The sequence below is a fragment of the Diadema antillarum genome, unplaced genomic scaffold (assembly GCF_040938485.1).
Source record: "Diadema antillarum isolate AM-2024a unplaced genomic scaffold, OU_Dant_1.0 seq00000131_RagTag, whole genome shotgun sequence".
In the NCBI taxonomy this organism is placed as follows: domain Eukaryota; kingdom Metazoa; phylum Echinodermata; class Echinoidea; order Diadematoida; family Diadematidae; genus Diadema; species Diadema antillarum.
In genome coordinates, this window is record NW_027271209.1 from 1,407,988 (window position 1) to 1,426,557 (window position 18,570).

General features: G+C 39.3%; 1 protein-coding gene across 1 annotated transcript in view; it reads right to left on the bottom strand.

Annotated features, from left to right (window-relative positions):
• Positions 1-17,571, bottom strand: part of LOC139727470 (protein transport protein Sec24A-like) — a 36,488-nt gene extending 18,917 nt beyond the window's left edge. The window contains exons 1-5 of the mRNA XM_071638443.1: positions 17,408-17,571; positions 13,976-14,910; positions 9,490-9,657; positions 1,221-1,319; positions 390-698 (exon numbers count right to left, since the gene is read on the bottom strand). Coding sequence (XP_071494544.1) covers positions 390-698; positions 1,221-1,319; positions 9,490-9,657; positions 13,976-14,900 — 1,501 coding nt within the window. The 5' untranslated portion in view covers positions 14,901-14,910; positions 17,408-17,571. The remainder of the gene's footprint in view (positions 1-389; positions 699-1,220; positions 1,320-9,489; positions 9,658-13,975; positions 14,911-17,407) is intronic.
• Between the last annotated feature and the right edge of the window lie 999 nt (positions 17,572-18,570).

The following is an 18,570-nucleotide window of genomic DNA, read 5'->3' on the forward strand; positions in this document are numbered from 1 at the left end:
AAATATTGGTAAATTTCATGCTGTGTTATACTGACTGTGGTCAAAATTCTCACTGACTAGTTTACATCCTGTATATCCTTGATTTTATTTAAATTTCATGGAACGTTGATTGAAAATGTGATAATGTACCCTGGGAAATACCTCCCTCGTGATTACTGTAAAACGAGGAATTTTCGCGTGCACTTTAATTTCGCGAATTTCGCGAGCGCCAAAATTCGCGAAATTAAAATGCACGCGAAAGCTTTTGTCTACACTACATGCATTGAATGCCAGTAGTAATTCGCGAAAATTTCATGCCACGAAAAAGGCTGTCGGCTCCAATTCGCGAAAATTTCATGCCGCGAATATATCATGTTTTACAGTATTCAGACTTCCGGCTATACACCTACCTGTCATTCCACCAGCCCTGGATATATCTTGTCCCGTTGGTGGGCCCGTCGGGGGACCCATGGGAGGCCCAGTTGGAGGGCCCGGGGGAGGGCCACCCATAGGAGGCCCACCCATACGGGGCCCGCCCATAGGTGGCCCACCCATGGGAGGGGGACCTGTGGGAGGGGGGCCACTGACAGCTTGGGGCACATGTCCACCCGGAGGAGGGGGTCCAAGGTACTGGCCGCTGGCATGGCTGGGTGGCCCTGTGTAGGTGTTGGGATGGCCAAACTGACCGTGCTGGGGGAACTCGCCAGCTGGGGGTGGACCTAAAGAAGAAGTTGCAAGGTAACATAAGAGTTTCCCATACAAAGGAAAACAGAAATAACATACCATCTCAATTACTTATTTAATGATGACAGTTTGATACCTAACTCAAACGGTCATTGGCAACCATCTGCTCTTTGTTCATGCCTGGTGTTCATACTCTGCAAATCTATTCTACATTCCCCACAAAAAGAAAAAATCCAACTCCCTGTCCTGGCAATCAATGTCAACTGTTTCATTTAAATTCAGTCAAATACAGACAGCACATGCTTCACAAGAGGCATCAACAATACTGTGAAAGTGGATACTTTTGCATGAGTAATTTTTTTGCACTTGGCCGGGTAAAGATGAGTTTTGTATGTCTTTTAATTCTGCGGAATCAAGACATGAACTATTGGAACATACCGCAAGCAAAAATATTTACATGTTTTTATTTTTGTGCTAAATGTGTGAAAATTTCAACACCGCAAAAACTTTCCACTTCTACAGTGCACGATTATAATCCAAGGAACATATCTGTCTACCTTGCGAATTAGGAAAATATGGTACGCCGCCCTCTAGGCTGTCATATTGCTGGGATGGGATGGGGGACGGGGCGGCAGATGAACGAGCCGACGGAGGACCTGAAGAAGAAATAGAGACGTGAAAAGATGAATGGAATAGAGTGAGGACTGAATGTCCACGCCAGCAATCAATGCCCTCAAGTTAGTGAACATTTGTACGACTCAGTGCAAAAGCACCAGCTACTTGCAAACAGCCGTACTGCAGGTTTAGTATAAAGTTGAATTTAACTTGTTTGGAAACATTGATAGCAATTCCGAATGTACGACCAAAACATTGTATAGAGTTTGCGCATCATTTTGAATCCCTCCCCCCATCCCTACAAAAAACAACTACAACAACAACAACAAATACATTTCTTTTTCAACATGATACCTGCATATAAGACTCAGAGTTACTATGAAATATCTGCAAGATGAAGTCAACATTTTTATCCTACAGGAAATGCTGCCAAGCCTTAGCAAGGAGTCAGTTACTAAAGGTCATTTTGAGAGGAACAGGCAGGGTTTCCTTGAGAGTGTAGTTGACTGCAGAAATTCCAACATATTCTGGACCACATACAGACAATACTGTAGCAAAGCTGAATGCGATGCAGTATTGTGAAATACTGCTGGGGACCTTGATTCCTAGAAAATACCAACATGTAAATTGATGTGCAAATTTTAATGGGTCAGTATGATTACTCTTTTCTCTATACATGGACTCATTTCTGTATGTAAGGTGTATGTATTTTTTTCCTAAAGTGTTTTTTTTTGGGGGGGGAGGGGGTCTTGGTTGTTCAGCCTTGTTCACATCAGAAAAGTAGCTTTCAATATATTCATTTTCTGTTTTTTTATAGCTTTGAAGGTATTGTTCTCTGCAATATTCACAGAAGAAAACATGGGCCTTATACATGAAAAAGAAATCACAACGGTAGAGTTCAAAACCACCAAATTTTGAGGTTCAGTTTGAGGTAAAATGGTACTTATAGGCTATTTCTATTTTCAGTTGCTAGGTAGAAATGTGGATGACAACAATCACATCTTACCAAGTACAAAAATGGTTGCAAAAGACAGGATGTGAAAGAGAGCTACCACCTTTTGAAGCGAATAACATGCAAACTAGCTAATCTTGGGGAAAGTGCAACATTGACATCCAACGTTTCATTGAAGAGAATGACCACACCACAAAGTCAGTGAATGGCACCGCAAAACTACAGTCGTATATCTAATTTGTTATCAACACTCATCATCTTTGTGATTATAATAAGTGCAGAGTGAGGATGACAAAACAACCAAGGGTACTGATGACTTACGATAAGAAGGAAACAGGAAGCCCACATAGAGACTAAGAGAGAGTTACATTGAATGTGATATGCATGGAAATCAAGACACAGCAATAACGGTCACGACAAAGATCACAAACAGGGAATGGTACAACAAAAACAGAACTTCTGCAAGTTCTTCTACGTGACAATGTTAAGCCATCATCAAATGTCTCGCAGGGTTCCAGCTAGTACAAGTAAAAACTACTTCCATACCCTGCGTGTGTGATGCATGATGGACAGATATCAGACAAATTAAGATGAAAAAAATGAAGAGAGAATGTGGGGATTATGAAACATACCCCATGAGAACTGAAACAAAACCAACCCAGATCATATATCTATCTCTCTCATACGTTAGACTGCTATACAACTGTATGTACGTAGGTCCATAATATATCAGTTTAGAAATCCAGACGTACGTGTATGTTGGCCCAGCCTACGAAGCAAGGAAAGACCTCTACAATCTACATTTTAATAGCTGCAAGCATGATGTGACAATAATTTTAAGGCCTCGAGACAAGCATGCTATGGTCCAAAGGTAGGACGTTCAGATGTGGAATGTCAACACTTTTCTCAAATTTGTTAATTGAACCACACACCTTTATGATCAATTGTACAAATATGCATTGCACCATTCTTTTCCCCTGTAAGTGCCAATTTCACTTTTAATTGTCTGCAAAATATGATTTTGCTGGAAGGGAACTGAGCAACATAATCTTATATTCCACATGCATATTACAATGTGTATACTGTAAAACATGATATATTCGCGGCATGAAATTTTCGCGAATTGGGGCCGACAGCCTTTTTCGTGGCATGAAATTTTCGCGAACTGCTACTGGCATTCAATGCATGTAGTGTAGACAAAAGCTTTCGTGTGCATTTTAATTTCGCGAATTTTGGCTTTCGCGAATTTTGGCGCCCGCGAAATTCGTGAAATTAAAGTGCACACGAAAATTCCTCGTTTTACCGTAGTTTGTTTCAATCTTGTGTTTACCATAAGAGAATCTGTCCCACAGAGTGTCATAATTTAGAAGACAAAACTTGTGTATTCCTGCAATGTGGGAGGTGATTACATTTGCTACAAGCTCCTCCATCTAACCACCACAGAAAGGTTGTTCACGTGTGGCTATATGTGCCCTTGTACTTAAACTTTGGCCCATGGATTTGTATGTTTACAGCATGATAAGAATCCACATTTATCCTTAGTGTACATGTACTGCATATCACTTAAGAAGCAAAACAGTATTTGCCAAGCAGCAGTGCTACACTACTCATTTTAACTCTTCATCATACACTTGGGCATTTTCAATCCCATGCACCATTTCTTTAAAAATAAGAAAAGCAGACATTGTCACTTACAATCTGATAAGATATACATGTGTAGAATTTTTCAATAGACACTAACTCTGGGAGTCTGGAGTTATAAACATTATGGTTTCTATACAGTGGTCAAAACATACAATGATAATATTTACACAAACAATGTATGTTTTCCTGAACTGCAATTTACAAGACTACTCTCAGCTCACGTTAAAACCAGACTAAATTATGAACTTGTCGGAAAGCACCAATACGTGAACTTCACCTGCAGTTTTAGAAATGTACATGTACCTGTGGTGTGAATTTGGTGCGAGTTTGATGGTCATACATGTACAGTAGCTCAATACCATAGAAAGTAATAAAGAGAGAGTACACAAAATTGTTGACGCTGACAATGCCAGCAACGACTCAAGAGTGACGCCTACTGTACATGTATGCCTCGCTTCTGCTACGGGGAGAGAAAGATTACTATGTGATGCATCTTTTTCTGAAATATCATGAATTTGCACTTGGTTAAACATACCAACATTTACAAAACTATGTGACATTTACTTGTAATCTGGCAATGCCATACAAAATCAATGCCAATACATACAAATGTATGAGTTCAGCTGAGAAAAAAAAAAATAATACCACCCACTCTTGGTGAAATAAAAATGTTCAGGCTTATACACAAAGAGAGCAAAAATCCTTTGTACACATGTATACGCGTATTTATATGAAAATGCCCAAGATGTGTACACTGTGATAGTACCCAATGTTCATGACACGTACAATGCACTGATATTGAACAATAGTATTGGTATTGGTCGTGCTGATTTACATGCAGGTCAAGGATTCCCAATTACTTCATCAGGTAGACCAGAAGAAAACAGAAAATAAGGTGAATATATGTAATTACAGAGATGCCACATCAATGAGCTTTAGCATTTGTGGGCTGTAAATAGTGCTATCTGGTGCACACTATATAATATCTTGGTTTCTTCTGATAAAAACAATTTTTTCTTGAAAGGTTTACTTTTCCTGGTGGTTGGAAATCATTTTACGTATCTATTTATTTCTTATTCATTTTTTCATTTTTTTTATTATTTTGGGGACTTTTTGGAAGGGATGAGTTAAAGCTTGTTACAGCTGTAGGCATGTGAGCTGAGAAAGACCCATGGCCTGATACTTGGTACATGTAGGTGTACCATTTTACACTGGTACACTGTAAATACTGTACACATTCTGAAATGTACAAGTACCATGCCTCTATCATGATTATCAGTACTAGTACAATTTGTAGTAACATTTAATGTAGCTGTAGCTAATGCTTGGGTACTACTATGTAGGCCTACACTTGAAGGAGTTTTTCTTGGTTTGCTTTTCATTTGCTCTTTAGAAGTTTTTGCTAGGATAGAGTTGATGCAGATTCATCTGGTAGTTTGGTGTGCCAGCTTAGGCACAGTCCACTGGGCCACAATTGGAAAGTTTTTTCATGCCAGGCTCAATCTGGATCCCAAGGCACAATTTCCAAGAGGACATGCCATTTGACTAACACAGTAACAGAACTTTGTCATAGGGTGCCACACAGTAACAGAACTTTGTCATAGGGTGCCTTACAGTAACCTTTTTCATTACCATCTCTGGACTCTATAAAGTGTGCCCATTTTGATGAGGCAAACACACAAGTATGAATGTGCACTATTGTGCCAACATGTGGAACTTGTACATGTACAAAGGTAGACGGGCAATGCATGACTTGGCATGAGTGACTACAGTTCAGATGCAAACATAACAAGCCCAGGCTATGTCAAGGAGGGTTGTGTCCCTGGCTGGGTCACACACCCTCTAGTCTACATCCACTCAGACCCAAATCTATAGAATGGCTTTTACGACCTCAAACATGCATTTTGTTTGTAATCATTTTACAGTTTATGACCAGCAGCATCTCTGAAAGTGATGTAATGTATGTAAATAACAATTTATTGATGCTTTTATAAATGTGTAGAAACTCGCGAGATTGTATGCAAGAAAGTCTAGATCACAACAATAATGGGAGTTGAGAGTTCAGTCAGCTGACCAAGTAAGACTAAGTACAATCCTTATGCTACGTGTACAACTAGCCTGCTCTATTTGTATACTTGCCAGCATTGTGAAATGTCTAGTGCTCTTGGGCACAACTGGGAAGTACAAAAGGCATAGAGCATCGTAGGACTGCGCAACTGCCAATGCAATATCATAACACGACACGTGGAAGTATTTCAAGAGAGTGAATTCTACACGCATAATATATTGTATACCAGCAAACAAGACACTAATGAGCCAAATGAACTGATGCAGTCAGCTAAATAATTAGACACTGTGATATCAGCATCCTGACAAGCGACAGATTGTGTCTATTAACACATTAGCACTGTACTCATTTGTCAAGTGCTTTTACCCAGTGGGTGTACCAGTGAGTGTTCAATCCTGTACAAATGTGCAGGTATAAATACCTTGTATACAATTGTACGACTACGCATTTAAGGGCCTACATTTACAGTACAGGTAGTTAATATTGTATACCATACATTGTATATCTTATTGGTAGTTTTAAGGTTCCTCGTGTTTACAGTTATCATCTAAGTATCTTTCATGCATTTTTTTTTTTTTGATATTGCGCAGTAGATTACAAATTGTACTCTAGTCTCATAGTCGTTGTGCAATATAAATGCCCTTTATTGCTACTGTAATATTTAATGTCCAAATCCACAATCAATTCAAGAGCTTTTGGTGGTTTTATCACAGCAACGATCATCCTGAATTTGACTGAAGCAACCGTGTGGAAATATTAACACTTTCTCCCCAACAGATATACCATTATAATTCTTAGTGAGCATTACAAAGACATTGACTACCCTCGCAAGCATTTGAATGTGACTGCCACAAGCAGTGTCATAAAAAGTAAGATTAAAATGAAATTTAATACTTGTGAGTAAAATGTCATGTACATGTGTACATGTAAGCAGAAGTGAGTACATGATGAATGACACCAATTTGTATCCAAATGCATGCATGACTGCAATGTATTTCTTATTTAAAGGAAATTGTATGTGCCCATACAGTACCTACATGTGATATTTTGACACTGAAATGAAAGAGCTACTCTATTATTTCACTGATTTATTTCAAATATCAGGGTTCGAAATTGGCGATGGTCCGCTGGCCATTGGCCACCCGAAATCACGTCGGACTAGCTAAAAATCGTAAAATTCTGTAGTTACTAGTCCGTCTGTCTAGCCAAAATATTGCTTCAGTGTCAAAATTAATTCTAAATAGTCCGCCTGGCTAGTTTAAAAAAAAGTTAAGTGCGACCCCTGAATATTCACTGATCTTTCTCCTTTAATGTCTGTGATCAAACCTGTACACTTTGTACATTGCATACTTATTGGAGGTCATCATCCTTTGATAATTCATGACATTGAGTCAGTGCTAACAGACTGTGCAACATAACAAAGAAAGCACACATGAGAATGTGCCAGCTCTATCACACTAATTAGATTTGGGCCTTTCAATTTGAAAGTTAAAAAAGCAAATCAAGTAAAACATAAATTAATGAATAGACAACCTGTTCTCTCCTGAATCAGAAAATGGCAAGTTTGAAGTTTACACTAAATGTATTTCATCAGCACACATCACCAACTGCCACTGTAGCTCTATCCACACACTGAAGATCAATCCACGCATACAGGTAGCTCACTACCCTGATACTGTATACGCCAATTATTTTGTGAGATTTTTATTTTCGCTAATTTCGCGAGTCAGGTGCTATTCCCGAAGTTAAAGACATGCAAAAACATTGACTCTGATCCCAATATGAATGTGACGTGCAAGCATACATTTCTCCCCTCAGTACTGTACTCCATGATCGCGAATTTAACCACTCGCGAAATCGTCAGGAAATCCCAATACGTGAAAAATTAGACTCGCTAAATTATGGCGTGTACAGTAATATAGACAGGACAGAAATGATGCCCTATTTGCAAATCAGCTACCTCTTCTTGCACATCACATCTTAAGGCACACTGGAATTTCAAGAAAGAGCTCTATAAACTACTGGTAGTCAGCATATTAATTGTTCCTCCTAATGAATGCTTGCTACGTACCTGCTTCATAAATGAAAGTGACAGGTTGTTTTGCCAAGTAGTACTTACAGTATAAAAATTGCACCCAAATTTACCTAGTATGAGTTGATCTAGGGCTAGAAGTGTACTGCATCAAAGTAAACCATGACACTACTCTATTGATTTGGAAATTGCATTTTTTTTTTCCGAATCACATTCTTGTCACACACTTGCTGAGTGATGGTTGAAATCACAAAATCACAGGAAAGTCCTAAATGCCAAATTACACTCCTATGTTTTGGTTCACAGTCAAATGGTGTCTACATTTTGCATTTGATTTCTTTTTCTTTTTTTTTCTTTTTTTGGGTAATCTCTCTACGCAACAGGCCAAAGCAGCATTACTAGCAGCAGTATGTAGGGGGTGTTTCATAAAGCTGTTCCTAAAGTTACAAACGACTTAAGAACGACTGGTGATCAGTTCTTGTGCTGAATTATTGAAATTCTGGTAAGCATAGCACATCAGAACTGATGTACAGTAAGTCGTAAGTCATTTGTAAGTTGATGCAGAGTAAGTCGTAAGTGGTTTGTAAGTTTAAGTACTGTTCAAATTTAACAGTGATGATTCAAACTCTGGTCTTCATCTACATTTGTAAAATGTATTACATGACTACTGGTAACTTGTATGACTTCAACACATTCTACCTTGTTGAAAGTTGGTTTGAAGAAAGACAGTGACTAAAGAGCAACGTTTTAGTAAAATCACGTAGGCAATAATCTAAAATGAAGACTACGCTCATGATAGTATTTATGCAAATCATCTATCAATGATATTCAAAGGATAAACAGTTTCTCTCTCAATTGTCATGTGATATTTGAAGCATCGCACCTTTTACTTCCTCTACAATCATTGCTGGAGTCTACATGACTGATTTAACTTGATGAGGCTTCAAAACATAATATCTACAGTAACACTATATATTATTTGAACACAAAATTGAGAAGAAAATGTGGATTTCCTGGCAGTGACTTTCTACACTCAAGATGTATGGAGAGTCAACACAAAAGCTGTGTGACCAAAATGACTTGACTGTTCCTCATACACTGTTAATATTTTCTTTTTAAGTATGCCAGATCTTTTTGATATTGATCAGTTGCTCAGGTCATCTCATTTCCATGGAAACTGAATTTCCTTCCTTGCCAAAAGTCTCTTTCAAAAAAATTAGGTGTTTTACATTTACTGTCAAAAGGGAAAAATTGACCAATATTCCCCTCAGGCCAAACACGTCGTGAAAGATTCACAAATTAGTAAAGCTCCAGTGAGTTAGCACAACCACAAGAAGATGTTCAGTTTACAAACTCAGAAAAGCGAAGGGTTTTCTAAACTACAGACACATATCAACACTGGAGAGCTACTACACTGTACATGCTACTACACAAACTACAGAGGTGAAAGCTTTAATGCTAAACAGCAATTTTTGCTGACAAAAATGAAAGCAAATGAATGGAGATTCAATGTACCTGATCCACTTGGTGAGGGAGTGTTTAACATCTCAAGGGTAGGGGAGGGTGACATGATTTCCACACGGGGGCGGGGTAGGGAACCAAGAGAGGAGGTTGATGGGGACTTATGGATTGAGGGAGGGGCAAGCCCCGGGCCGAAGCCTGGGGTGAGGGATTGGGGGGTGGCTGGTGGGACGGACAAACGAAAAAGAACAAGGAGTAAAATAAGCATCCGTTAGTCATACAACAAGCTAAATTATATTACCTGAATTGAGGTGTCATATTTTCTTTCTTGGTTACATTCAAACATTCCAATGTCAAAAGATATACTATCACAACATACTGCACAAACCAGACCCTGTATATACAACATGCATTAATAAACAATTCATTACTTTTATCGATCTATGTTACTTGCAAGCCGATCATGCTTCAAAATTATGACACAGTGATCAGCTCATTACTGCAACTCATCAAAAAAGTGCATTAATTTTTTATCTCCCCGAGCACACATTTCAACATGATTTGGTGGTGGTTTGATGGAAAAAACATGCCCATTGGCGTCCACTCTCAGAAGTATCGTAAGATCAAGTGCATTCAGCCAATTCTTAATATCATATCAGCACAGTCTGGCTGGCTTCTGACAGCCCAATACATTTTATGCCTGTAAAAAGCCATAGATACAGAGTAGGTAAACCGTTCAGGAAAAAACAGACTGATCTTTCTAATGATACCCATTCTAGCCTCAAACATTGTGATTTCAAGGGACCAAAAGGGGAGGGGAGGTCGGCATCGAAGTGTCAGTTACATACCCTGCTCACTTTCATTGCCAGGGCTTTGTAACCATGGCTTACAATCAATTCAGGGGGCCTGATGAAAAACTTGCAGCAAAAAAAACTACATGTACATGTACGTCCATACAACCAGCATGCAGTGTCAACACACCCTGCATATTCACTCACTGTATTTTTTCACCATGCATATGAAGCTACAAGTACATGTATGGCAGCACATACAGGATTTTTTTTTTTTTTTTTTGGACAGTACACAGTTAAACAAAATGTGGTACCATTGCATTCGACTGCAGCAGTGCGTGACAATTGTACTGCATGCTTGCAATGGTAAATGAGTTGGAGGTGAAGGGAAAGCTTTCAATCTCTGTCAACTACTGTCAACTTCTTCAAATGAGTAAATAAATATGTTGGTAGATTTACTGGTATATTCATCATGCACAGTACATGAATATTGTATGTTGTATACACTGCATACACCATGTATGATTAAGATAGCCCCTTAACTTTACCTTCTCCTTTATATTGCATGGAGTACATGAAATAACATGTGTCTTGTGTTTGGACCTGCCTCTATTAACACAAAATAATGGCTTGCCACAAAAGCCAGTATTACAGTGTATGTGTTACACGTGCATGCACCTGTATCATGTATTTGCCCACAATGTACATACACAGTACCGGTACCCTCCTGGTTTGGAATGTTTCAGAAACATACATTGTTTTTTTCTCTGTTGAATTACATCTTTATTTCTAAGGCGTATTCATTTTGGATGGTTCACCCTTACAGTGTAATGGGAGTATTAATCTATTTCAATCCCTCATGAAATATAGGAACCTTTTTAGCGTGCTCAAACCCTTATCTTCAGATTGGAAATTATTCAAGTTATTTCAATGAGTTCATACTTGTCACAGGGAACACTACATGCAAATTAATATAAAACACTTCAATCAGAACTTTACTAAATAAAGTATAAAAGTGACTGCATTTTGATTTGAATACTTTGAAGAAGAGAAATATTAGACCATCTCTTCACATTAATACTTTTTTTTTTCGAAGAATTATATTCATGCTTTAATACTTAGTGAGTTTATGGGATATTCCAAATGATACCAAACTCAACAAAACAGTAACACCAATGCCCATACAATAAACACAGTGAATACATGTATGTACACTGTAGTATGTATGATAACAGTCACCATAGAGTGAATATGATTTAAAAAAAACACACACTGGTAAAGATGGCAAGTTAAGAAAAACATTATTTCATTACACCGTATAGTAACAAACTCTAACACAATCAGATTTCAAGTTAAGCTCCATTTATACAATATGCTAAATGCATTACATATCATGTATTCTTTTTTTTTTTGTGCAGTTTGGAAAAAAAAAAATGAAAACTACAAAAAAAGAATGCTTCCTTGCACATATATACTAATAGTCTCAGGTTTTTCACTGCATACAAAGGTACTTGAAGAAAACAATTAATATCTATACTGTTAACTGTAATCATGTGGGTGCTTAAGTATGTAACTTGGTAAAACCAAGTCTCAAATGGGATGTATGTGAGCAACTTTAACGTATTGATGGTGATCACAATGTACACACGATACGCACCAAACAAATATTTGCAGCCATTAGGGTGAATTTCAGACAAGTGAAAGGCAAGGTTTCACATGATCTGTTGTCATACTACTTGTATGCACTGCGGATACTTTACATCCAGCCTGAGCTTACTGGCACCAAAAAAAAAAAAAAGTTTACTGAATTGCACATGTATGCACTATTTTGCTTAAAACCTGCAGTCTGCCGTGAGTTAACAATGTCATCCCCTCACAAATTACCATACAATCTGCACATAAAATTTACCCATCCTTTTTTGGTTTGTTTTCTTCCTCTATTGCATTTAAACCTGTAGGAGTGGAAGACCTTTGTGTCTGTGCGACTGTCATTGGCAATCCAGAAGTTGCACAGACATCTTAGACTGCTATTCAGTACAGGGTATATCTTTCAGAGGAATATCCTGCTACACATGTATGTTTCCTCACTCAAACATATATAAAAGTCGTCATTATGCTTCAAGATAATCTTTGGAGAAGTATCTTCTGGTCAGTCAAAACCGTCACAGGAAATCTTAGATATTTGCCGCATGCTAATCTTTTCAGAGCCAAACCCAAGATCATTTCAATATACACTGTAGGAGAAGATTCATATGTATTGTGTCAGGTCAATACCAATGCTATCCGTATTTGATACCCAGTAAAACACACTGATGGCAGTGCTTGTAAAAGTGGAATGACTCCACTGGAGTGAGAAATACTCAGTTACTTCCCTCACAACTGAAAAAAAAAACTAGAAATGTTGCTACGGCGACTGGTGTATGACTCCGCCATAATGCATGGTTCTCCTAATAGGTCTATAGTACAATGTCTTGACAATGTGTGTTGACAGTTTCACACAATTGGCAAAATATTACAATGACAGGTTTGCCACAAATGTGCTGGATGTTCACTTTCCGAGAACTAGGTTCAATTGGATGAATGATTAAAACGTCAGAGTCCAGGTATTTGGGGGAACTGATGATTTTTACTTGACTTTTGACCCTTTTATAAGTTTATGCATTGAGTAATTTTCAAGATATTGAGAAAAAGTATAATTTCAGTATCAAATGGTAAAATAGTATTATCTAAACCTGGCCTTTGACCTTTGACCTCACAGTTCCAAAGAGAATCACTGTGAGGTAGAACATGCATAAATATGTAAGTTTCATGATAATACCTTGAGTTACTTTTGAGATATGGAGGAAGAAGTGCAATTTAGCACTTTCACTTGACCTTTGACCTTTTGGCAAGAAACTTCCCACAGAATATATATTGGGTTATACATGAATACATCAAGTTTTAAAAAAAATCCTTCAGGCATTGCATAAATATAAGGAAAGTAGTGATATTTTGAGGAGTTGACCTTGACCTTTGACCCCCTGACCTTTGACCCATGACCCCCAACTTCCCTAGATAATCACTGCCCATCGGTACATGCATATATACTAAGTTCCATGAAGATACCTTGAACCATTTGCGAGATGTGGAGAAAAACATGAAATTTCAACCTTTTTTTCACAAAATAACCTGTGACCTTTGACCTTTGACCCTGTGACCCTAAAATCCAAACAAACTATCATCCCCCCAGGATATATCCTCATACCAAGTTTGATGCAAAACCACCTCACGGTTCTTGAGATATCGACAAAAACAAAACGGGACGGACGTACGTACGGACGTACGTACGGACGTACGTACGGACGGACGGACGGACGGACGGACAGATGACCCGAAAACATAATGCCTCCGGCCACTTCGTTGGCGGAGGCATAAAAAAAAAATTAATCTGGTGCTTATACTACAATATCCTCCCTCTAGCCAGTACACTTCTACTGCAAAAGACGGCTTCTGTTAGCAGTCTTTCGATTTTTAGTTCTTTATACACCTGTAAGTTTTTCTTGTTCCTTCTCCCAAACACTGAACATTTTGCTTACCACACATTTTGCCTTTCCTGAAAAAGAAGAAGAAAGAATATCAGTGCACAAATCAAGCTTTAATTCTGAAAGATAATGGATAACAGTTAGGTGATATCTTTCTTTAATCATCATGTGCTTGTCAGGTACAAACCTACAATTCATCCTGTACTCACATCAACTCTTCATACTCACCTGAAGAATTCAAACTTGTATCACCTGCTCCAATTCCAACAGAACCCGGTCTACTATCCTGCTGAACACTTCCAATAACGGGTGGTCCTGTCAGAGGAGGCGGTCCCATTTGTGGTGCGCCCATGGGCCTTGGGCCTGCTCCCGGAGGTCCCTGTCTCGGACTCTGCCCACCTGGGGGAGGTATGCTCCCACGAGGTGAAGCCCCGCCTGAAGGGGATACTAAATTTGTATTTGGTAGTCTTTGAGACATGAAACTACTAGACGATGATGGGTCGTTGATACCGCCACCATTGGCATAAGAGTTTGTCGCTGCTGATCCTGGAGCAAACCTATTTTGTGCTGCTAATGGATACCTACTCGAAGGTCCTGAATTTGAAGGTTTCGAAAACCCACCTCCAGCGCTGGAAGGTGGGGGAGGGCCCACTTGCGAGCTTGCCGATGGCGGGACACGTGATGACGAAGGGGGAGGCCCCATGCCACTATTAAAGGAATGTCCTACTGTTGCTGGTGGTGGCCCTTGTGGGCCTGGTGGGGGCCCTCTCATTGCAGGGGGGCCAGTGCCATAGGGGTGGGAGTTCATGGAGTTAGAACTTAGAGGTGGCATCATACCACCTGGTTGACCAGTCCTTTGCACATCCCCTGGATACTGTCCCCTTCCAATGCTTTGTCCGGGCAACCTCTGGCCTGCATACTGCTGTCCTATTGGTGGAGGTGCCCCTGAAACGGTAGGGGGTGCTCCTGTAACTGGTGCTGGTCCATACATGCCGACTGGATTCGTTCCGGGAGGCCCCATTCCCTGTGCCTGACCAGGCTTCAGTGGCCCAGAGTTTATTGGCATACCTCCTCCCATGTACCCTGCTGGCTGCATACCTGGCCGCATGCCTGGGTTGTACCCTCCTGGGGGTGGTGCTCCTGGTTGCTGCATTTCTTACGGGCTGAAAGCAAAATTGAGAAGTGAAGCTTTGATTACCAGTCATGCCAGGTACACACATCTATAACTGAATTCAACAAACTGAGGAGAGTAGGAAAATCATCTTTCATTCACTTGATGCCACTTTTGGCCCACCGTTAATTGGGTATTTTGAACTGTAGCTGGTAAAGACAAACATTTGCGCAACAAATCAGTGTACACAGTTGGAGTAACATCAGATTATAAAGTGAAGATGATTTGACTTTAAAAAGAAAACTAATGTGACATAATTGGCATCTACTGAGTAGCAATTGGAGTCACATGATCATGTTCCCTGTGCTGTCTAAACAAATTGTTTAGACGTCTAACATGAAAAGAGTGAAATACTCTTGTGTGCTCTGTGTGCTGTGTATCATTATCATCACATCTAAATGTAGGACAGAGTTATACTCGAAAGGTACTATACCTCTCTGAGTTTCGAATGCACACTGAACTGTACATCCTTTACCAGACCTTCATCCAGACTGTTCTTAGTCTTGGAAGTAATTAAGGTATTAAAGGGGCATTCTGGACGATTTTCATTATTTCACATCGTGTACAAAGTACAAAGTACTACATAAATCGACAGCTCCATGTATAAATTTGTGGAATTTATTGTGGTCCTTGAGCAGAGAAACCAATAAATTGAAAATCTTAAACAAATTACACTGAACAGTGTTGATGACATCAGAGCCTCATATATTTCAGAAATGTAGCAGTGTAATTCCATTACAATACCGCTTGCTCAACAGGTTCACCTGTGAAAAATCTATGCATGCCTTCTTCTTTTGTTCTGCTTCCTTGAGCCCCAACTCATGCATTCTTATGGTGAGGCTGCTATGTCATCATCCTTGTTCATTGCAATTTGTTATAGATTTTGAAAACATTCTCATTCCTCATCCCAATCACTAAAAATTCTGAAACTCTGTACTCAGTTTAACTAATTTATCATTTGTTCAAATGTGAAAGTCTGAAAATCATGCGGAGGTCCCCTTTAAGGTATACTGCACTTCATTTCATACATTACATTTCAAGAACCTCTCACAGCTTCTGGGATAGAAAATGTCAAGGAACACAATGAGCTACAGTGTACATCTACACTGTGCATGATCCAAAAGTTATACTTCTCAACTCTAATATTAAAAGCAATGCCTCGATATGCACAACTAAATTGTACTGATGTACTGTTCAATTAAAAAAACACAACAAAACGCTGACAGATACATCGCATGGCCTACTGTATGAGTGGAATCTTTTCGTCTTGTTTTTTTTTTTTTTTTAAGAATGGGAGGGGGGGGGGGAGGAGGAAGCATATTTGGCTTAAGGGTAACATTTGTAGGAAATCTATCCCAAAATACAATGTACACCAATAAACAGGTCAGTAAACATGTCACAGACAGATTGCTACATATCATCTGACATCTGACAACTCCTTGACAATTGTCCAGCAGGATCCAATATCTTATCAGGTATTGTGCGAACTGTTACTCTGTACGTACAGACTGTATCTGTACAGACCCTGTAGCCTGTGGAAATATGAAACTGTAAGGGATTGATCATGGCCATCACTATATTTTCAAAAGTGGGGGGGGGGGGGGACCCACTTCCAGGTTTCATGATCTAACATTATCAAAAAAAAAAAAAAAAAAAATCCCAGGAGCGATGCCATCAAGTTACAATGATTGTACTTGTACTGTTGTAGGATTATCCAACAATTATCTGATTATCCAAACTCATAGCATGGTAGACTAATTTAATGACTAGGTCTAGAAATCTACAGGCAACACTATAAAATTTTAGGCCGTAACTGTTAATGATTAAAATTTTAGTAAGTTTTACCAAGTCTTGATGGAAATCATGCACTTTACGGCCCTTGATTATCGGTGTGAGACAAGCTGTGCAGCATGCAAATTTGAGTAGGCTCCTACTTATCACTCACATCATCAGACACCGCGGCGCGCGGGTTCAACAGCATAGATCTAACGTTAGTCATTTCTAACGTTAGATCAAATTATATTCCGGTTCCGTTCAGCGTTCGGGCTGGGGTTTCGCAGTTAGTTCGTGTCTTACAAGTAAACTTAATTTTAATCTAAGTAATGACAGTTATAATAGTCTACTCCGACTAACTAGGGCCTACTCAGTCTCAGTCAGGCGAATATTGCAGGGAAGAAGCACATCAACAATAAAGTGCATGTCAGTCGATGTGTTGAGCCCATGTACTCAAACCGGTGCGGTACATCTATCTCCTCTCCCCTCTGCCCTCTGGCTGCTCTGTTCATTCATTCACTTTCAGTAGGGCCTACAACAGTCAGCAGTGGTTAACGAAACACATCAGTCATCAGTAACGTTCGTCAAGTTTCATTCACAAACTAACGTTTATGCGTTTCAATTTGAATGTTTTCCACACGCTCTTTGAAAGCTCATAAGTTCTGCTCATATAGGTTCAAAAGACTAAAGGAAATATTGGCCTGAAATCATCTTACCTTAGTTTCGACTTAACAGATAGTCATGATCAACGTGATTTCTATGGCATACACTTGAGGAACGCCGTTCAATCAGCATGTAGCATGCATTGGGCTAGTTCATCGAACGTCTCACGCCTTTACACCGTGGTAGCGAATCACGGGTTTGGCAAGCTAGCTGTATGACTTTGGTGCTACCCTATCAATCTAGCCATGTAACACGTTAGCGTACATGTCATATGCCCGAGATGTATCACAACCGGAAACGCTGTGCACATAACGGTGAAAGGGCAAGTGACATGCGTATTAGGTCATTACCATCAACGTGGCAGTTCTTTCACTATATTTTCCGGGGGTGCCATTGCCTAGAATTTGATTGGGTTTCAGAATACTGTATTTCATGCGCGAGCACAGCATTTCTCCATTACATTTTTCACGTGTAGAGTATCTTCCAGCGGCCCAGAGATGAGAGAGTTTATAACAAGACTGTTGTCAGTAATTGAATTGGGCACTTTAACTTTTAAAAGTTTTCCTTTTCGCGCGTGAAATCTTTTATCCAGTTCAGGGTGATGAATGAAAGTAACAGCCCTTCTGGGGAAAATCCCCCTTTCCGATGTCTGATGTGCTTGCACAGAACGTTCAAAATACAAAATGCAAAATTACCTTGTAGTGACTTATTTATCCCCATTGATATGTAAACGAACTACATTGTATAAATCATAGGCCACGTCATTTTCACGCCCTCTGGTTGTAAATGTTTGGCAAGAATGAACATTTACAACGAGAGGGCATGAAAATGACGTGGCCTTATGATTTACAGTTCGTTTGATAGCAATCACTATCATTGTCATGTGCAAACGTTATAGGTGAGATGATGATGTAATGGCTTTACAAGTCTCCTTTTAAAGGTGAAAACGCGCGCACACACACACACACACGCACACACACAGTGTCTTTTTGTTTTTATTTCTGTAGGCATCATGCATATGAGATCTTTAAAAAATAACTAACTTGCATTTATTGCGTTAAATTAGTATTTTGTTCTGTTGTGGTAATCTAGTAACTTTGACTTTTTGAGAAAAGAGAGTTTTTCCTGAGGTTAAAAAAAAACAAACCATTTTTATCATGCCATTTGCATAAGATTGTTAGAATCTATTTGCGACCAAGACGTTTCGCCCAAAAGT